Below are 15,154 nucleotides of genomic sequence, written 5' to 3' on the forward strand. Positions count from 1 at the left end.
AGAGGTGGCTTGCTCTTACTCAAAATACTGCAGATCACAAACTACAGGTGTTCACTGGAGCCAGATTAGTCTTCTTCAGGCAGTGTTGATGATTGGATGATACACTCTTAAAAATGACTTGGACAATAGAGCAAAATGACAAGAAAGCTAGTAGGTAATGTGAACAGTAAGTGCTGTTTACTTACAAGATAGGAAAAACAAGGCCCATGTCCTTTCTTGGTTTGGCTGAAGGAATACTTGGCTTGGTTTTATAGATAGGCAAAGATCCTTCAGATCTACCTACATTTGTCACAGCTGAGAGCTGTAGTGTTGTTCAGGTATCTCCTAAGGGTAGTAGATACCTGTTTCAAAAGTCAGACAAAAGTCAAGCAATGACACCAGTGGTGTCAAAATGGGGCTAAGAAAGAATGTCAGTTACATCTTTCTAATATAAAATGTCTTGCCCTCAGGGCTGCAAAGTTATGTCTTACAAAAGGTAACATCTTGCAATTTCGATCTCCCAAGCTTCAAAGGTGTCAAAGCCTAATCTCCTAGATTCTTTGAGGTTTGATAAGGGAGGTTTGGGGTTTTTTTTAAAAGAAACTCTTCCACTTAAATGTGTATCAGATCAGTTTGTTACTACATGTGTAATAATCTTGAAAGATTTCAATGGTATTTAAATTCAAGTATGTTTTCTAGGCTACTTCTGTTAGGTGGACTAAGTGGCACTCCCTCTTCTTCCCACCCCTTTGTTCTGCCTTCTAGTGATGTTTACTGGGGATGTAGTGAAATTTTTCTGAAGTGCTTAACTTTTGCATTTGTTATTGAGCAAGCTTAGGCAGTTGGCTCACATCCATTAGCTCTTCAGGTCTGCCATAATATTTTGTTTCCAAACAGAAGTTTCCAGTGAAAGTGTATTCTGATTTAATTCCTCACTGTTTTCTTCTCTGTTCAGTGTAGGAAATCAATGTTGTTTCAAAAGTATGTGATAGGGTCTCAGTTCTTGGATGGAACTAGCATGACTGGTACCTACCCAGCAAACCTCCTTGTCGAGGAATAATGCAGACTCATGGAAAAAGGTCTGCTCTGCCCATGCACGTTGTAGCAAAGAAATTGTTACTATTTTAATCACCTGTGTGAAGGATATATTCTTTCACTTTCTAAAAGTCAATATGAGAGTCCTGGTGAACTTTACATGACTACATCCAATTGCGCTGCACGGGTCAGCTGTAGTTTCCCTGCACAGTATCTGTAGCCAGAAAACACACACTAGTAAGTTGCAGAGTTCTGTATCATCAGTTATGCTACACATGATGTATATAAAAACACTGGTTTATATTATTTTTTAGGTTGTATTTTAAGAGCCATTAAAACATGATCACAAATTCCTGTTTAGTTAACCTCTTTCTCCAGAAGGATTTGATAAAATGAATTTTTAGTATTGGGACGACTACAGACTTATTTGGTGATTCTCGAGGGGTTTTTGTTGTTTTTAAGTATTGAGGTTTTAAATTTTTTTTGTAATAGATATGTAAATTTCTTTCCAGATGAAGATGTACAGAAGATTCAAATGTTGGCAATCTGTAAGCGTGGCATGTTTTCATATGTTTTTTTTATGTGTGTGCAAATCTGTTGATCTGAATGGCTTTGGTTTTGTATCCTGAAGGAAGCAAGCAATGTTATGGCGGGAGGGAGATCTCATCCGATCAAATCAGAAACAGCGAGGAGTTGATGGAAACATTAACAGAGTTCTTTGTGGCTTAAATGATATTTCCATCAGTGACAGTCTGAATAAAGCACAAGACTTGGATCAATACAAGGAGGTAAGTGTTCTTAGGAAAAATTTCAAATAAACTGAAGCTGGGCTTTTAATAACTAGCTACAGATAACTTCTAAATATTTTTAGGACATAATTAGAACAAATCTCCACTTAATAAAAAAGATCAAGTAATGTTTAAAACTGTTACAGGTAAATTTTCAAGCTTCCGAAGGTTTGTGTTATTTGAAGTCATTCTCTCAGGATTTTCAGTTGTTTTCTTGAGAATGAAGGAAAACAAAAAGTTAGCTTTCCTCTTGGAAACCAAAAATGAGCTTATTCCAGGTTTTTAACTAATAATAATGCAGGTGTGTGTAAATGTCCAACAAACTTCCTTGAAGTAAATAAATGCTGGCATTAAGCTTGAGATTCATGAACTTTGAGGTCAGGTTCTGCAAAAGCCCTATGTGAGTGTGTTCGTACCGAGGCACATTTAATGTACCAGAACTATGCAAAGAGTAGTGCCATGTCTGCAGAAGAAAGTAGAGCAGCCTTCTGGGTTCTGATCTTTGTGAAGGGAGATACTCAGTGCTTTCAAACTACACTGCTCCTAGGATTTGATAGATTCCCTTGCTTGCATACTTTTGTTTCCCAGAATGATTCTGAAGACAAAGATGTGGAAACTCAGAATGGGATGACACAGGGAGATAAGCTGAATGCCTTAAAAAGTCGTAGACAGCCTTGTTCTGCTACAACAGGAGCTCTGAGGTAATTATACCAGTCTGAGGTAATTTACAGTTTTAAATTCTGTCCATTCTATCAGATCTGTGTGGCAGGTACATGATCTTGTTTAGGGCAGTGGTACTACCTGTACCACCACCTCTGGTGGAAACTTCTCCAGGTATGTATCTATTAGATTTGGTTTATTAATCTTTTTCTTCTCTTCTTTTTTGCCTTCTGCTTCCCTGTTTAGGGATGCCTTGTTACTGTGTAGCAGTAAAAGATAATGTAAAAAATACTTCAAAATTTTCAGATTTATGTTGAATATTTTAGATCTTATGACTTGAACAAAATATTCTTAATTAAACTTAGTTGTCTTTCTATAATTACTTCTCTGTACTCCTTATAGAAATTCAGAATTTTTCAGAATCAATAAAAATGTGAACTTTGAAATTAAACCTGTAGTAACTCTCTGTTCTTTTACTGTAAATTAAAACACTGATTTTTAATATTTTTACCTCTTATTTTTATTTTTTACGCCAATCTGAGACACACAGATATGTTTTGGCAGAGGGGAAAGGTTTTTTATCCTTGGATAAAGGTTGCTGCTTTTGTTTCTTTAGGCTGCAAGATATGAAACTCCACACCAGGTCAATATCACAACCCTTCAGGTACTGAATTTAAAATTCTAGTTTTAAATGTATATCACTTGACTAGGGTCTTAATTTTCAGTGTTTTGGATCATGGCTAATCAACTGATGTGATCACTGTTTCAGACTTCTGAGTCTGGGCAGATAACAAACCTAATTAAACATCTGCAAATTGCATGCCTTGCCCCATTGAATCTGAAATACAATATGTAAGACAAAATTTCTATCATCCTCAAGCACTAATACTGAAAAAAGCAGATTTTTTTCAGTTTTGTGACTTGAATTTTTGAGTTGGATTTCTCCAGATGGCTGGCATTGGAGATGAATGTTTTACCCTTTCTTGGTGTGTAATTAAAGCTGCTTGATGTAATTTTTCTTCTGTGCTTGTAGTTGGAGATCTGTATGCAAGCCCTCTATCTAGGGCTAGCGAAAATTAATTTTTTTAATTAATTAATGTGGACAGCCGTAATAGTAACAATTTGAGTAGTCCAGTGTAACATACATACAGCTCATTATCAACACATGAAGAATTTTATCATTAAGAATCCCACCCTAGAAAGAGCTGCGTGTTCTGTGCAACTTTGTGAAAATGTTCATTTGGCAATTACGCTGATCTCATGAAAGCTACAGTTTTGGGTTTTTCTACTTAAACTTGCTCTATAAGCTCAAAAAGTATTCTTAATGAAGTTTACATTTAGAGTTCTAAAATGTATGATAAAACTTACAATAAATCTATAAAAAATAGACACTTGGCCTTCATAAATTATGAAGGTGAAAAGTAGCTTGTAACTTTTTAATAACGTGCAGCAGGGGAAATAGTTGGAGTGGATATCTGGGAATTTTTTTTAAAATATGTTTAAGCAGGCAAACTTGAGTTTTTGCTGTTGAGTTCTCAGACTTGAGAATTCACTTTTTAAAATACCAATCTATGTACTGAAAGATTATATGTATTGGAGATGTATATTTCAATTATAATATCTTGCTTCTCACTGGAACTCTGCACTCTTTTTAGACTGAATACTTCAGGTAGCACAGAAGGATCCATATCTCCTCTGAAGGCCTCCAGAGTGATGGCAGTTACTTCACCATCTGCAGAAAGAATAAGCAGACTTTCCACGTCTTCAGGCTCTAACCTTAAAAGGTTTTTTTTTCTTCTCATTTTGGTACAAATGCTTACAGTATCCTACAGTGGTTGTCAGCACATCTGCAGCCTATGAAGTGCTTGCTCTTCTTGGCTATAAGAAGACTTAAATTTACTTACAGAGATTTGCTGTTCCACTAGCCAAACTTTAGTTGCCTACAGGTTTTAAAAACAAGCAAAACCCAAAATCTGGCCTATTGGTCTGAGTTTTATGCAGATTGTGTCATCAGAAACAGTACTGTCATGCTCAAGTAGGTTGTTAAGGTTTCTTTCATTTAGCTCAGTTTATAGATGTTTTGCAGCTATTCCCACTAGTCTATATACTATTACTCTCATAATACTGAGTGGTAATTAATTTTTTTATTAACCTTTTATTTATTACTATTTAGCTCCATTATAACTATTGTCCTAAGTAATTATATATATATTAAATGACACTCAGAATGATTGATGCATTTTTAATAAACACGTGCACAAAACTAATAGCAAGAAACAGAGGAGGAGTTTTTAAACTGTTCCATGTACACAAACTACTTCAGTGTAAATCAGATACTGCCTAAACCTTTTAATACCATCTCCTGCATGCATGTATGGCTTGACAGAGGTGAAAGCTGGCCATGGTGTAGTGCTTGAATAAGCAAAACTTGGAAAGGTCTTACAAAGAATTCTGCTTTTCATTACTTCAGGAGCCAGAAATGAACCTGTGTGCAAACACAGATTATTTCACCATGGTCTGTGTTATTCACCTAATGTCTTCTGAATTGTCTGTTACATTTTTGTATTTATCTCTACATACTTTGTGAATATTTTTTCCCTGCATGTGTTTTCCATTCAGCGTTTCCATAAACTCCAGACTAGCCAGTTCTCTAGGGAACCTGTATGCTGCTTCAGATGGTGATGAGAGCAAAATGACATCATCGTCCTCTAGGACAGGTTTTTCTGTAAGCCATATCTCCAGTCACCTGAATGGCAGCTTGCAGCTGCCACACAGAAAAAGCCATGAACTGAACAACAACTTATACAACAGAAACAGCAGTAGTGGCAACAACCTGAGCAGCCAAAGCAGTTTTCACAGCACCGTCACAGATGAGTACGCTCCAGCCTTCCTTTATGGGCCTTACAGCTCCTCCAGCATGATACCAGAGTCCATTCCTGTAAGTCATAGTCACAACAGCACTTAAGGCAGCTCACTGATGCTTTTCTTCCTTGCTTCTGTGAGCAAAACTGTTGCAAAAAAAATTTTAACTCAGCATAACTCTCTAGCTTCCTCTAATGTTTCTGAACAGCACCTTTGTCTGTTACCTATCATTTCAGCTGCTTTTTTCCCATCTCTTCTAAGTATCTGTTACGTGGAAGTTTCCTGAACATAAATTGTGCCTGAACTTTACATCTTTTCTGATAACTTTTTTTATGGACCTTCTTACCCTTTAGATTTTATTTCAAATTATCCATAACACAGTCTATAAGTTAATTATGCGTTTTCATCTTTGTGCAATCTTACAGATTTTAAGAAGCCTTTGTATATATCATAGTAAACAGAAGGTAGAACATCCTTAAAGATAAGGCTTATTTAAACAATTACTGCCCTTGACTTGAAACCTACTCCTTTTCTAACACCAAATATGGAAAGTATTATAAGCAAGATATTTCTGATGGTCTCACATTGCAGTTTTCATTCCTCAATAACTTCAGTGCCTTGGGCTTATTTTGTGCTCTTTTTCTGTGTAAAAGAGTCTGTATAAAGAGGATGTACAGATAAACTAATGGAACTTGAAAGTGTTTCTATACAAAATGTAGAGAAGAGAGACTAGAGAAACTTCAGTTATGAAATCAGAAACAGCTTCATCTATTCTAGGGAAAAAATAATAATATCTACTACTATAAATCTAAAACCAATTTAAAATACCTGGCTTCCAAGGATTTGATAGCCTACTAATTATAAAAAAATAGTACACTGTTTTTAATAGATTTTGCCTATGATTAAGGGAGCCTGTCAGCCTCTCTCAACTAGTCCTGACACTTAGGATTTTTATTTTTTTTACTGGGTGGAAATAAAATGAACTTCAGAGTATTGCACGTCACTCTTCTGTTTCCTTAGCACTGATAAAGTGTTTCGTATGAAGTTCTGGTGTTACACCTGCTAGTGGTTTTGGGTGTGGTAAGTCTGTCTTAAAACAGCTAATAATACACATTGCATAGAACTAGGGTGTCCTGCCAAAAGTCATTCATGGGCTGTGTTCTTTTCTTCCTGCAGAAGTGGAGGACCTACCCTCTTGTTACCAGCTCAGATGTGGCACCACTCACAGTTCAGAAGCCACATCTCTGTAGCTTGGGAGTATCAATTGCTTTTTCTGAGGATAGATGGCAGTAGGAAATAAAAGTGTTCCAGTGTGGAATTAAATTACATGTGTAACTAAAATGTAATCTGTATAAACAGAACATTGAAATTAGTTGAGGGAACGTGATTTGTATTCTCTAACTCAGTGGGTTCTTCCTACTGTGGTAGAATCTGCTTGACTAAAGCAGCTTTTCAGAATACTTGATGCTTTCAGACTCCTTGTTTAAAAAAGAAATTGTAGCTTCTTATCCACTACAATTTATCTGGAAATAAATGCTGATATTCCATGATCTTAGAATCACTGTTCTGCACTGGGTTTAAAATTGAGTTTAAACTTTACTTTAAACAGCAGCAGTAACTTGTTTGCAAGGGAGTTCTTGAATGTTGTCACATCTTCACCTCTTTAATTTGACTCTGTTTTTCCTTACTGCATGGGATTGTAATAAACTATATATAATTGAGATTTTTCAAGTGAGCTATAGAAACCATAACAGTTTTTCTATGATGAAACAAGCTCTAGAACAAGAGGGCTGTTCTTTAACTAACTAGATTTAATTTCTTCAGGCATAGAGATGAAGAGAGAGGTGAAAAGCTGTATATCAAGGCAAGAATGTTTCTTTGAGATACACTGATGAGTCTTTCACTTGTTCATGCATTCTGATTGCTATTGAAAGTCATCCTTTTTAGGTGTTCCCAGTCTTCAATCCAACATGCTTACCGAAGTTCAGTCCTCAGGAGTTTAGTCCTCTGCTCTTGTTGAGTATACTGGAACTAAAACTCGGTCTACCACCAGTGGGTGAGAGCAATCACTCATCTGAATAATAAGTGGTAAATTGGCTGATTATTTTTTTTAATGTCTCACTTTCAATACTATCTCATATTTAATGTATTGAACAATAATTCTTTGGAGAGTCAGCCCATTCCCATTTTTTCAGTTTTTTCTTTTGTAAATTATATGCTTCCAGCAGCATTTTTAGAAGTGTTTTTTTTCCCATATTTTACTTACAGCTACATATTATGCATAAAGTATATGCATGTAAACTTACATGCCACATCCTAAGGGGAAGAAATCCTTGTAACTGCAATATGACTTTGTCATGAAAATAAGCTGACATCATTCACAATAGGCCAGAATTTACAAGGGTACCAAATGATAATGTAAAGCATTACAGAAACAGTAAGCCTGTTTACCTTAAGCAGCTTTACAGCTTGTATGTAAATACAACATCTTAAAAGCTCACTGTCACCTCCTTTGGAGAGGTAGTTGCTGTAACTTAATGCTACAAATTATTTTTTACAGTGAAAAGCCAAGTTCATGGGTTTGTTCCATAAGCATAGGACAGAAAATTAAGCATTGGTGACACTTCAGGTTTCTTTTGTGTCCAGATAGTTACAAAATTGTAGGATAGCGCTGTGTTCCTTAATCATATAAACCCTCGAGGGTGCAACATAGTTGGCATTGACAAAAAAATTCCCCAAATCTATGTCAGGAGGCGGGGTGGTTTACAATGTAACTTCCAGAATTGTAGCATGCCTTTCTTTATTAGATCAGGATGACTTAGGAAAAGGGAGAAAAACAAGGAATATTAGTTACTGTGTAGCTTAAGGAAGAAGAAAGGAGCAATTCATGAACAGGTGAAATAGCCATGTTGACAGCAGAGAGGTGCTTACAGCTCTGTGCATTGCAGTGAAGAAGGAAATTAATTGTTGTCCCTTTGCAGTAGAACTATTAAGTGACTTAAACCATTAATTTAAATGAAATATCTTAGGCCTAGTGTAAAGTTTTAGGTTGAAGGGAAAGCATTTTTAAAGAAAAAAAAACCTTTCTAAAATGCACTATTCTTCTGTTATAAGAACTTCTTTAGTTTTCTTCCTACTTAATGACTTAATAATGCATGGAAGGCTATAAGGGATATAAAGGATATAACCTTTGAATAATTCTTGACTTGATATTGCTTGCTCTTGAGGAGCAGAAGTTATACACAGTCCAATGCAGCAAGATCTTTAAATGAGATTCTTTCTCCAGTCTTCTCTGAAGAGTGAGGTGAGCTGAAAATCCTCTAATGTATTATATGCTGTGTTGTGAGAAGCAGCGTTTCTTAGAGTCATGCCATGTAAAGTCTACATAGCAAAGTGCAAGTTTCTGATTTACCTGTGAAATAATATTCTTTCAATATAATAATGGCTAAAAAGTGTTCCTGTTTGGAATGTTTTTCAGATATGTTCTGATTAATGCATTGCCTTCTAAATGTACCCTGCAGCCCTGTGCATCTCTCCCAGTCACAGAGGAGTGCACTGAATTGTTATCCATTTTATGCACAATTGACTGAGTGCAGTCCCTGTGACATCCTGAGGTTTAAGACAAGAGTAGGTTTTTCAATCATTTAATCTCTGAATGCTTTCTGTCTGGTAGTGAGCAGCTCACTGGCAAATATACAGATGGTTTATTTTGAGAGCAACATAATTTTTCTGAAAGATCAGTCCCACTGATTGAACAGAGTCATGCTTAAAACTATTTCACTTTTAACCTGAAACTTTCTGTATCTCTTTATTTTGTCAGTGTTATAGCCCTTTGTTGTCTTATTTTCCTGTTGTGGAGTTATCTCATGCTACTCATCTCAACTTGATTTTCTTTTGATTAGCTACGTTAGCTCAATAATCCTTTTGGAAAGTGTTCAAAAATTTAGGTTTCTAAATCATTCTGATCCAGAAAGCTGCTACGCAGTGATATCCTGCTTATAAATACATAGCTTCTTTTTTTTTTTTTTTTTTTGACTGTAATGCACTGAGAGCTGAGGGTAGGGGGAGGAAAAAAAAGAGTTGTTGCCATTGATGATAGTGACCTCTTCTGTTTCTTTTATTTGAGTCCTATGTCCTGAGTTCCTGGAGGGATTTTTGGTTTGATTTGGGATTTTTTTTTTCATATGAAACTCTGTGGAAAAGCATCATCTTTTTTCTTTTTAGTTGGTTGGTTGGGTTTTTTTTTTTTTTTCCTTCCCTTCCCCTCTTCTTCTGGGACCAATTAACACATCAAGGAAGATTGCTTTTTCCTTACCACTTCAGCCCCTGACATGCAGCTGTTTTGCTTTTGGTGGCACTTACCAGTGGTCTGAAGCTCATCAGCAAAATATGGAGTAGTATCAAGCTACCAGTTCTGGCAGAATTCTTTTAAAAAGAAAATTCTGTTTAATCATTTCCACTTCACTGCTTTAGATGCTGAAATTTCTTGAAGTCGTGACAGCCCAGCCTAGGCTAGTTGCAATGTTTGTGTTCTTTCTAATTGGAGCACATCAGGTGATGTACCTGACAGAAGTCTATTACCTGTCCTGGTGCTTTGTTTATTCATCTAGCTCATCAAAGGACTCTTGAATGATACTGATTAATTCCCTTTCTCTTCATTGGCAAAATCTCACTTCCTTGAGTTAGATATCAAGCTAACCAGCTGTAATCATGCAGTACTTTTATTTTAGAAAATCACCTTATCATTCTTATCTGTCTTTGTGAACACGAGTGGTTCAGGAGCATTTTGAGATTGCTAGGACAGCAATTTTTCAGTTCTAGGTTATGTTCACTAAACTCATTAGTGAGTTTTTCCTGCAGTATGGAAGAGAAGGTTATTCACTGATTTTTTTTCCCAGTGTTTTGCAGTGAAACAGCATTAATACCACTGTTCCACATTCCACTTAACAAAAAGAAAGAATAAAAAATAACCATGACTGTAACTATTGTTGTCAGGCATGTATTTTTCTCTAATGGTTTTTGTCCTTCATCACTGCAAGCTTATAATCCACTTTATTGTGTTTATGTTGATAAACTAGAAGAAAAGCTTGATTTTTTTAAAGAAAAAAAAAAACCAGACTTGCTGTTCCAGTCAAATAGAATAAATAATTTATTTTACAAAGTGTGTGTTTTGATTAAACAGAATCTCTCACAATAACATTTGCAGAATTACTCTCTTCAACTATAATCACACTTAAGGTACTGCTATAAGATTTTTGCTTTGTTCTTACAATAATTCTAAATCCAAATATTGCTCTTTAAAATGTATTTTTATTGGAGAATATGTAACTGGGTAGTCTTAAGATGAGTCACCTTTTGCTTCTATAGCTGTCATGGAAACTGGCAAGATGGAAACATTGCCAAAAATTGAGACATGTTGGCAGTGTTTTAAAATTCATATGCATCATCTTTACCTGCAGCATGGTTTTTCTTAATTAGAGCTTACCATTAATGAAGATAGGACAGGCTTTGCAAAAACCAAACACTAGTGCATCTTGCTGATGTGTGAATTGAGCAGACCCACAGACCTCACGTGTGTACATTTTCCCTAATGCATCCTGAGTCAGTTTAGTGGTTCTTGTGTATTCCCAGTGGTTCTTGCCTGCAGCAACACTCCTATTGCAACAGTGTTTTGGGAGAGTTGATGCACAAATCCAAAAACTTAAGTTACATTTTTGCAGGTACCTGGGGAAAGGGCATGTTCAAATCCTAACAAATAGGCTTAAATGCTGTAGGGTTACTCTGAAACAGAGTTCAAATTCAGGCTGGCTTGGTCCTGCAGTCACATGTCAGCAAATACAGTTCTAGTGCCTCAGTGGATTTGGAGCTGATTTTCTCTCCCAGGAGGCTTTCTGTGCCTCCTCTTGAAGAAGAAAAATGAAAGTAATGTAAGCAGTTATTTCAGCATAAACTTCATTAGATATCCTTAACTGTAGTGAAACTGTCTAATTCTTAATTCTTTGTTTAAATGTCTGTTACTTGGGTATAAAATGGCAATCTTGACATGGCATTGGACCTCTGTAGGAGTACACATTGAGATTCCTTCTCCATTAACTGATTTTATACTCTCATCTTGGCAATTCAGCAGTCACTTTTCTTTGGTTTTTTTTTTTCTTCTATTTTTAACTCAAATTTAAGTAATATATTGTTAAATCCAGCAAATTACATGTGAAAATGGATTGGGTTTTTTTGTTTTTAATAAAGCTTTCAGAAGCATAGGCCATACTTTGAGTCATGGCAAATGTAATTTTTAAAATAGAAAACTCCTCAAAAGATTTAAAAGAAAAACTGAAAAAAACTACAATTATAGGCTTTGAAACTTTACAGTCAATCTCTTCAGACATGTGAAGAGATTTGAGAACAAATTACTTCTCTGAAAACACAAAAAAATTAAAGCAACAAGCTTCTCCTGCTATATTTAAAGTTTTCAAACTCAAATGTGAGCCTATATACTTTACAATAGCTTGGTTGTTACAGGTATCACCATGTTTTTAGTGATAGAAATATATGTGAAGTCACATAGATTAATCGGAAAAAAACACTGTTTAGATTTAATTATTTCCCTGTATTCAGAAAAGACTTTGAGACATTAGGAAAAAATCATGGGGATGTGAAGTAGAGTTATGATGAGGGCGGGAACACACTGAAAAACATATTTCTCTGTTTGAAAGTAAATAAACTGTGCCTACCCATCTGTAACGAAAATTACCAAAACATGCTATCCTGTTTCCAAACAATATATGCTGCTGGATATTTGGGGATTTTTTAATGTGTTTTTTTTTCCCCATATTTTTTGTAACTTGGATTGCTAACAATTTTATGAATTACAGTTTACGCTTCAGAATCTTTAACTTACGGTTTGCTTCTTTCATTGAAATCATGATGTAGAATTCCTGGTTACTGCTGTCTGCTGAGTGAAGGGCTGGTGTTCTCAGTTCTTTGTAACTTAACACTTGCTGGTTTTAAGAGTGTAAAGTGCTTTCTGGTCATCTTTCATCTGTCCAAGCTTAAAGTAATCTATTACTGTACAACATATGAGAGTATATAACTACACTTCATGCCTTCTTTGATGGATCCATTTCAAATACTGCACTAATTAAGTATAACCATCTTTCCAGTTGTTAAAATGCACTTTTGAAAATGAGAAGCCTTTGAGGATCATTAAGAGAGATGTTTCAAGTTCTCATTAATGAATTGCTGTTCCTTCTGCCTTGCTCTTACTAAAACCAGGCGTTTTTAGTCAATAGTATTCAAATCTATATGCTGACAGCACTTTTTCTACCTAGGAAAGAATATCCAGACAGTCCAAATCTTTGAGATGTGAAAATGCATTTAAAAGACAACTTTGAAAATATACACTGAGACTTAAAATATAGGGGGGAAGAAGTTGTGTGATATTAGTTAGAGCTATAAAGGTATATATAAATATATTATGCACTTGTACTAACAGGTTTCAATACGGGTGCCAAAGAGCATTTTCTGTAATGACTAGCTAGGAATAGTAGGAAAATGGAAGAGAAGACTGTGAGGGTCCAGTCTGTCTTAGGAGTCGTCTTGGTCTCCAGTAGTTCTCTCTAATTCTGAAGAATTGATGCAGTTTTAAAATACATTTGGTGGTTTTACTTGCTCTTTTTTTATAACCATACTAATCTGGGACAGCTCATCATTGTACAAAACTTACATTCAACAGAAAGACTTCTTAAACACATCTGTATAGGAGCTAGTAAAATGATTGGATGTTCTCTAAGCTGATTAATCAGTTTTTAATAAAACTTTGACTTCAGTAGAAACTGAAATGTAAATAAATACAGTAAAGCAGGTTATGATTTTCTCTTAATTATACTGAATTGTTACTAATCCAGATGAACCATTTGCAGTGCTTCATTTTCATCTGGTTTTGGTAGTCATACAAAAATTTATCCATCTGGGTAATTACTGATGTAGTTTTTTTTCCTCAATAATGAACTACATTATGTGTTTTCTATGTCATTATCTGAATCAACATCTAAAGTGAGCTGACTTTTACAGTAGCAGTTGGATTCTCATTCAGGATAAGTGGAAACATTTCAAATACAGTAGCAGTGGTATTTTAAAGGACTTGTAACACTTTCATTAAGAATCTCAAGAAACTGGTTTGGAAAAGTAAGTGCAGATACAGCAAAGTTGATGGACTTTACTCAGATTTTCATTTCTTCTATTTTATTCATCTTTACCTATGTAGAGATTCAGGTCCCCCCAACTCTATTTGTTTATTTTTCTCCTTTCTGTCCTTCCTCTACTCTTTAAGTGAAATTTATATGTTGTATATAAATAAAACCTCTCCAGTGAGTTTTAATCAGTTTTTCTTCTCTGCACAGTCCCTTCAGTCTGAGTATGTTCAGTACTAAAGCCTTGCTGCTTTGGTGAAACCTGCTGAGCTCTTCAAATCCATGTTCTTCATGATGGAGAAGAACTGAAGAAAAGAAGCTGCTCATTAAAAGGAGGAACCTTCATTACAAGATGTTTCAATTCCTTAACACCAAGAGGAGACTTCTTAACAGGCAGAAAATTATTGTTAATGACTACTGCAGATGCACTGAAGTTGAATTTATGGAAATTACTACCCCATGTTATATACAAATTTAAATTTTTTATGTTGAGACAGTTGAATATATTTCTAATGAGTTTCATTAAGACATTTATTAACTTGTGTACAGTGTTAAAATATGTATTAAGAGAATATTTTGGTAAACTATATATAAAAATTATGTTAAAACTAGAATATATTTTAATTTAGGGTCTACTTTACTACAGAAATGTGTATTTTAAAGAATTTGTACATGTTTATCAAAGTTATAATTTTTTTATGAACAAGAGATTTTTCTTATTTTATGGGTCCATCATTATTGCTTAGAGCCTAATGTAATTTACTTTTTTACTAATTGGTCTTCTGGTAATTTGACGGAAGTCTAACTAGTGAGAGATTTGTTACTACAAAATCAACTCTTGATACATAGTCTGCTTTCCACTTCTCGCTGCTAACGTTTCTTAAGGAAACACAATGAAAGAAAAATAAAGGGAAAATATTTGTTAAGATTTGATGTAATTACATCTTTTACTGCAACAAGCAAGTAATTTGTGTGATGACTCAGCTATACAATTAACACTCTTTCAATTTCTTAAAGGATTTATGTTTTGTTTTCAATGTAGAGTGTTAACTTTTGCTATGCAATATATGCTGCAAAAATGAAGGCAGACCAAACTGAAGTTGGTAGAAATGTACAATGAATTAGGTAGCATACTTGCATGCTTTTAACCTGCATTTGGCAGTATGTGTACAATTTCCTTAGCAACACACAGTATATGTTAGACATATATTAAATTTTTAGCAATTGGATGCTTCATAAAACTTCACATTTGTTGTTAAGCATATGGCTGAGGTAGCCTCCTGTATCATGGAAGGCTTTTGTCATAGAAAAGATGCTCTTTACTCTGTGGAATGTACAGGTCAGTCAGATGTGATTAGGAACAATGCTTAGGATGAAATGGTGTTACAGGGAGGTACAGGATCATGTGTTAAATTTTCAGAACTCACAGGTGCATGGTAAGGAAAAGAATATAAGCAACTGTGAGGATTTTATTTGCCTCTCATGTACAAGACAAAAACAAAACTTATATTTGTTACCTGTTTGTTCTTCGAAATATCTGCAGAAACTTGAAAATAAAACTTAGTTGAATTGTCAGTCTTTGCTCCTGAAGACCTGTGAATTCCCTGCATTTGCTTTACAACTGAAGTTAAGTGCTACATTGTT

The 15,154-nt window shown here is 35.1% G+C and overlaps 1 protein-coding gene across 4 annotated transcripts in view; it reads left to right on the top strand.

The window, feature by feature from the left end:
* Positions 1–14,434, top strand: part of CDC14A (cell division cycle 14A) — a 47,906-nt gene extending 33,472 nt beyond the window's left edge. For 2 of the 4 annotated variants that reach the window (XM_068199693.1, XM_068199692.1), the window contains 6 exons: positions 1,646–1,802; positions 2,391–2,503; positions 3,079–3,126; positions 4,118–4,246; positions 5,082–5,400; positions 6,501–12,602. In XM_068199693.1, the coding sequence (XP_068055794.1) occupies positions 1,646–1,802; positions 2,391–2,503; positions 3,079–3,126; positions 4,118–4,246; positions 5,082–5,400; positions 6,501–6,617 (883 nt within the window). In that variant the 3' untranslated portion in view covers positions 6,618–12,602. Of the gene's footprint in view, positions 1–1,645; positions 1,803–2,390; positions 2,504–3,078; positions 3,127–4,117; positions 4,247–5,081; positions 5,401–6,500; positions 12,603–13,720 lie in introns of those variants that run through there. The other 2 variants (XM_068199694.1, XM_068199695.1) reach the window with 2 other exon arrangements.
* The last annotated feature ends 720 nt before the right edge of the window (positions 14,435–15,154 follow it).

Source organism: Anomalospiza imberbis, chromosome 9 (assembly GCF_031753505.1).
Source record: "Anomalospiza imberbis isolate Cuckoo-Finch-1a 21T00152 chromosome 9, ASM3175350v1, whole genome shotgun sequence".
Lineage (NCBI taxonomy): Eukaryota > Metazoa > Chordata > Aves > Passeriformes > Viduidae > Anomalospiza > Anomalospiza imberbis.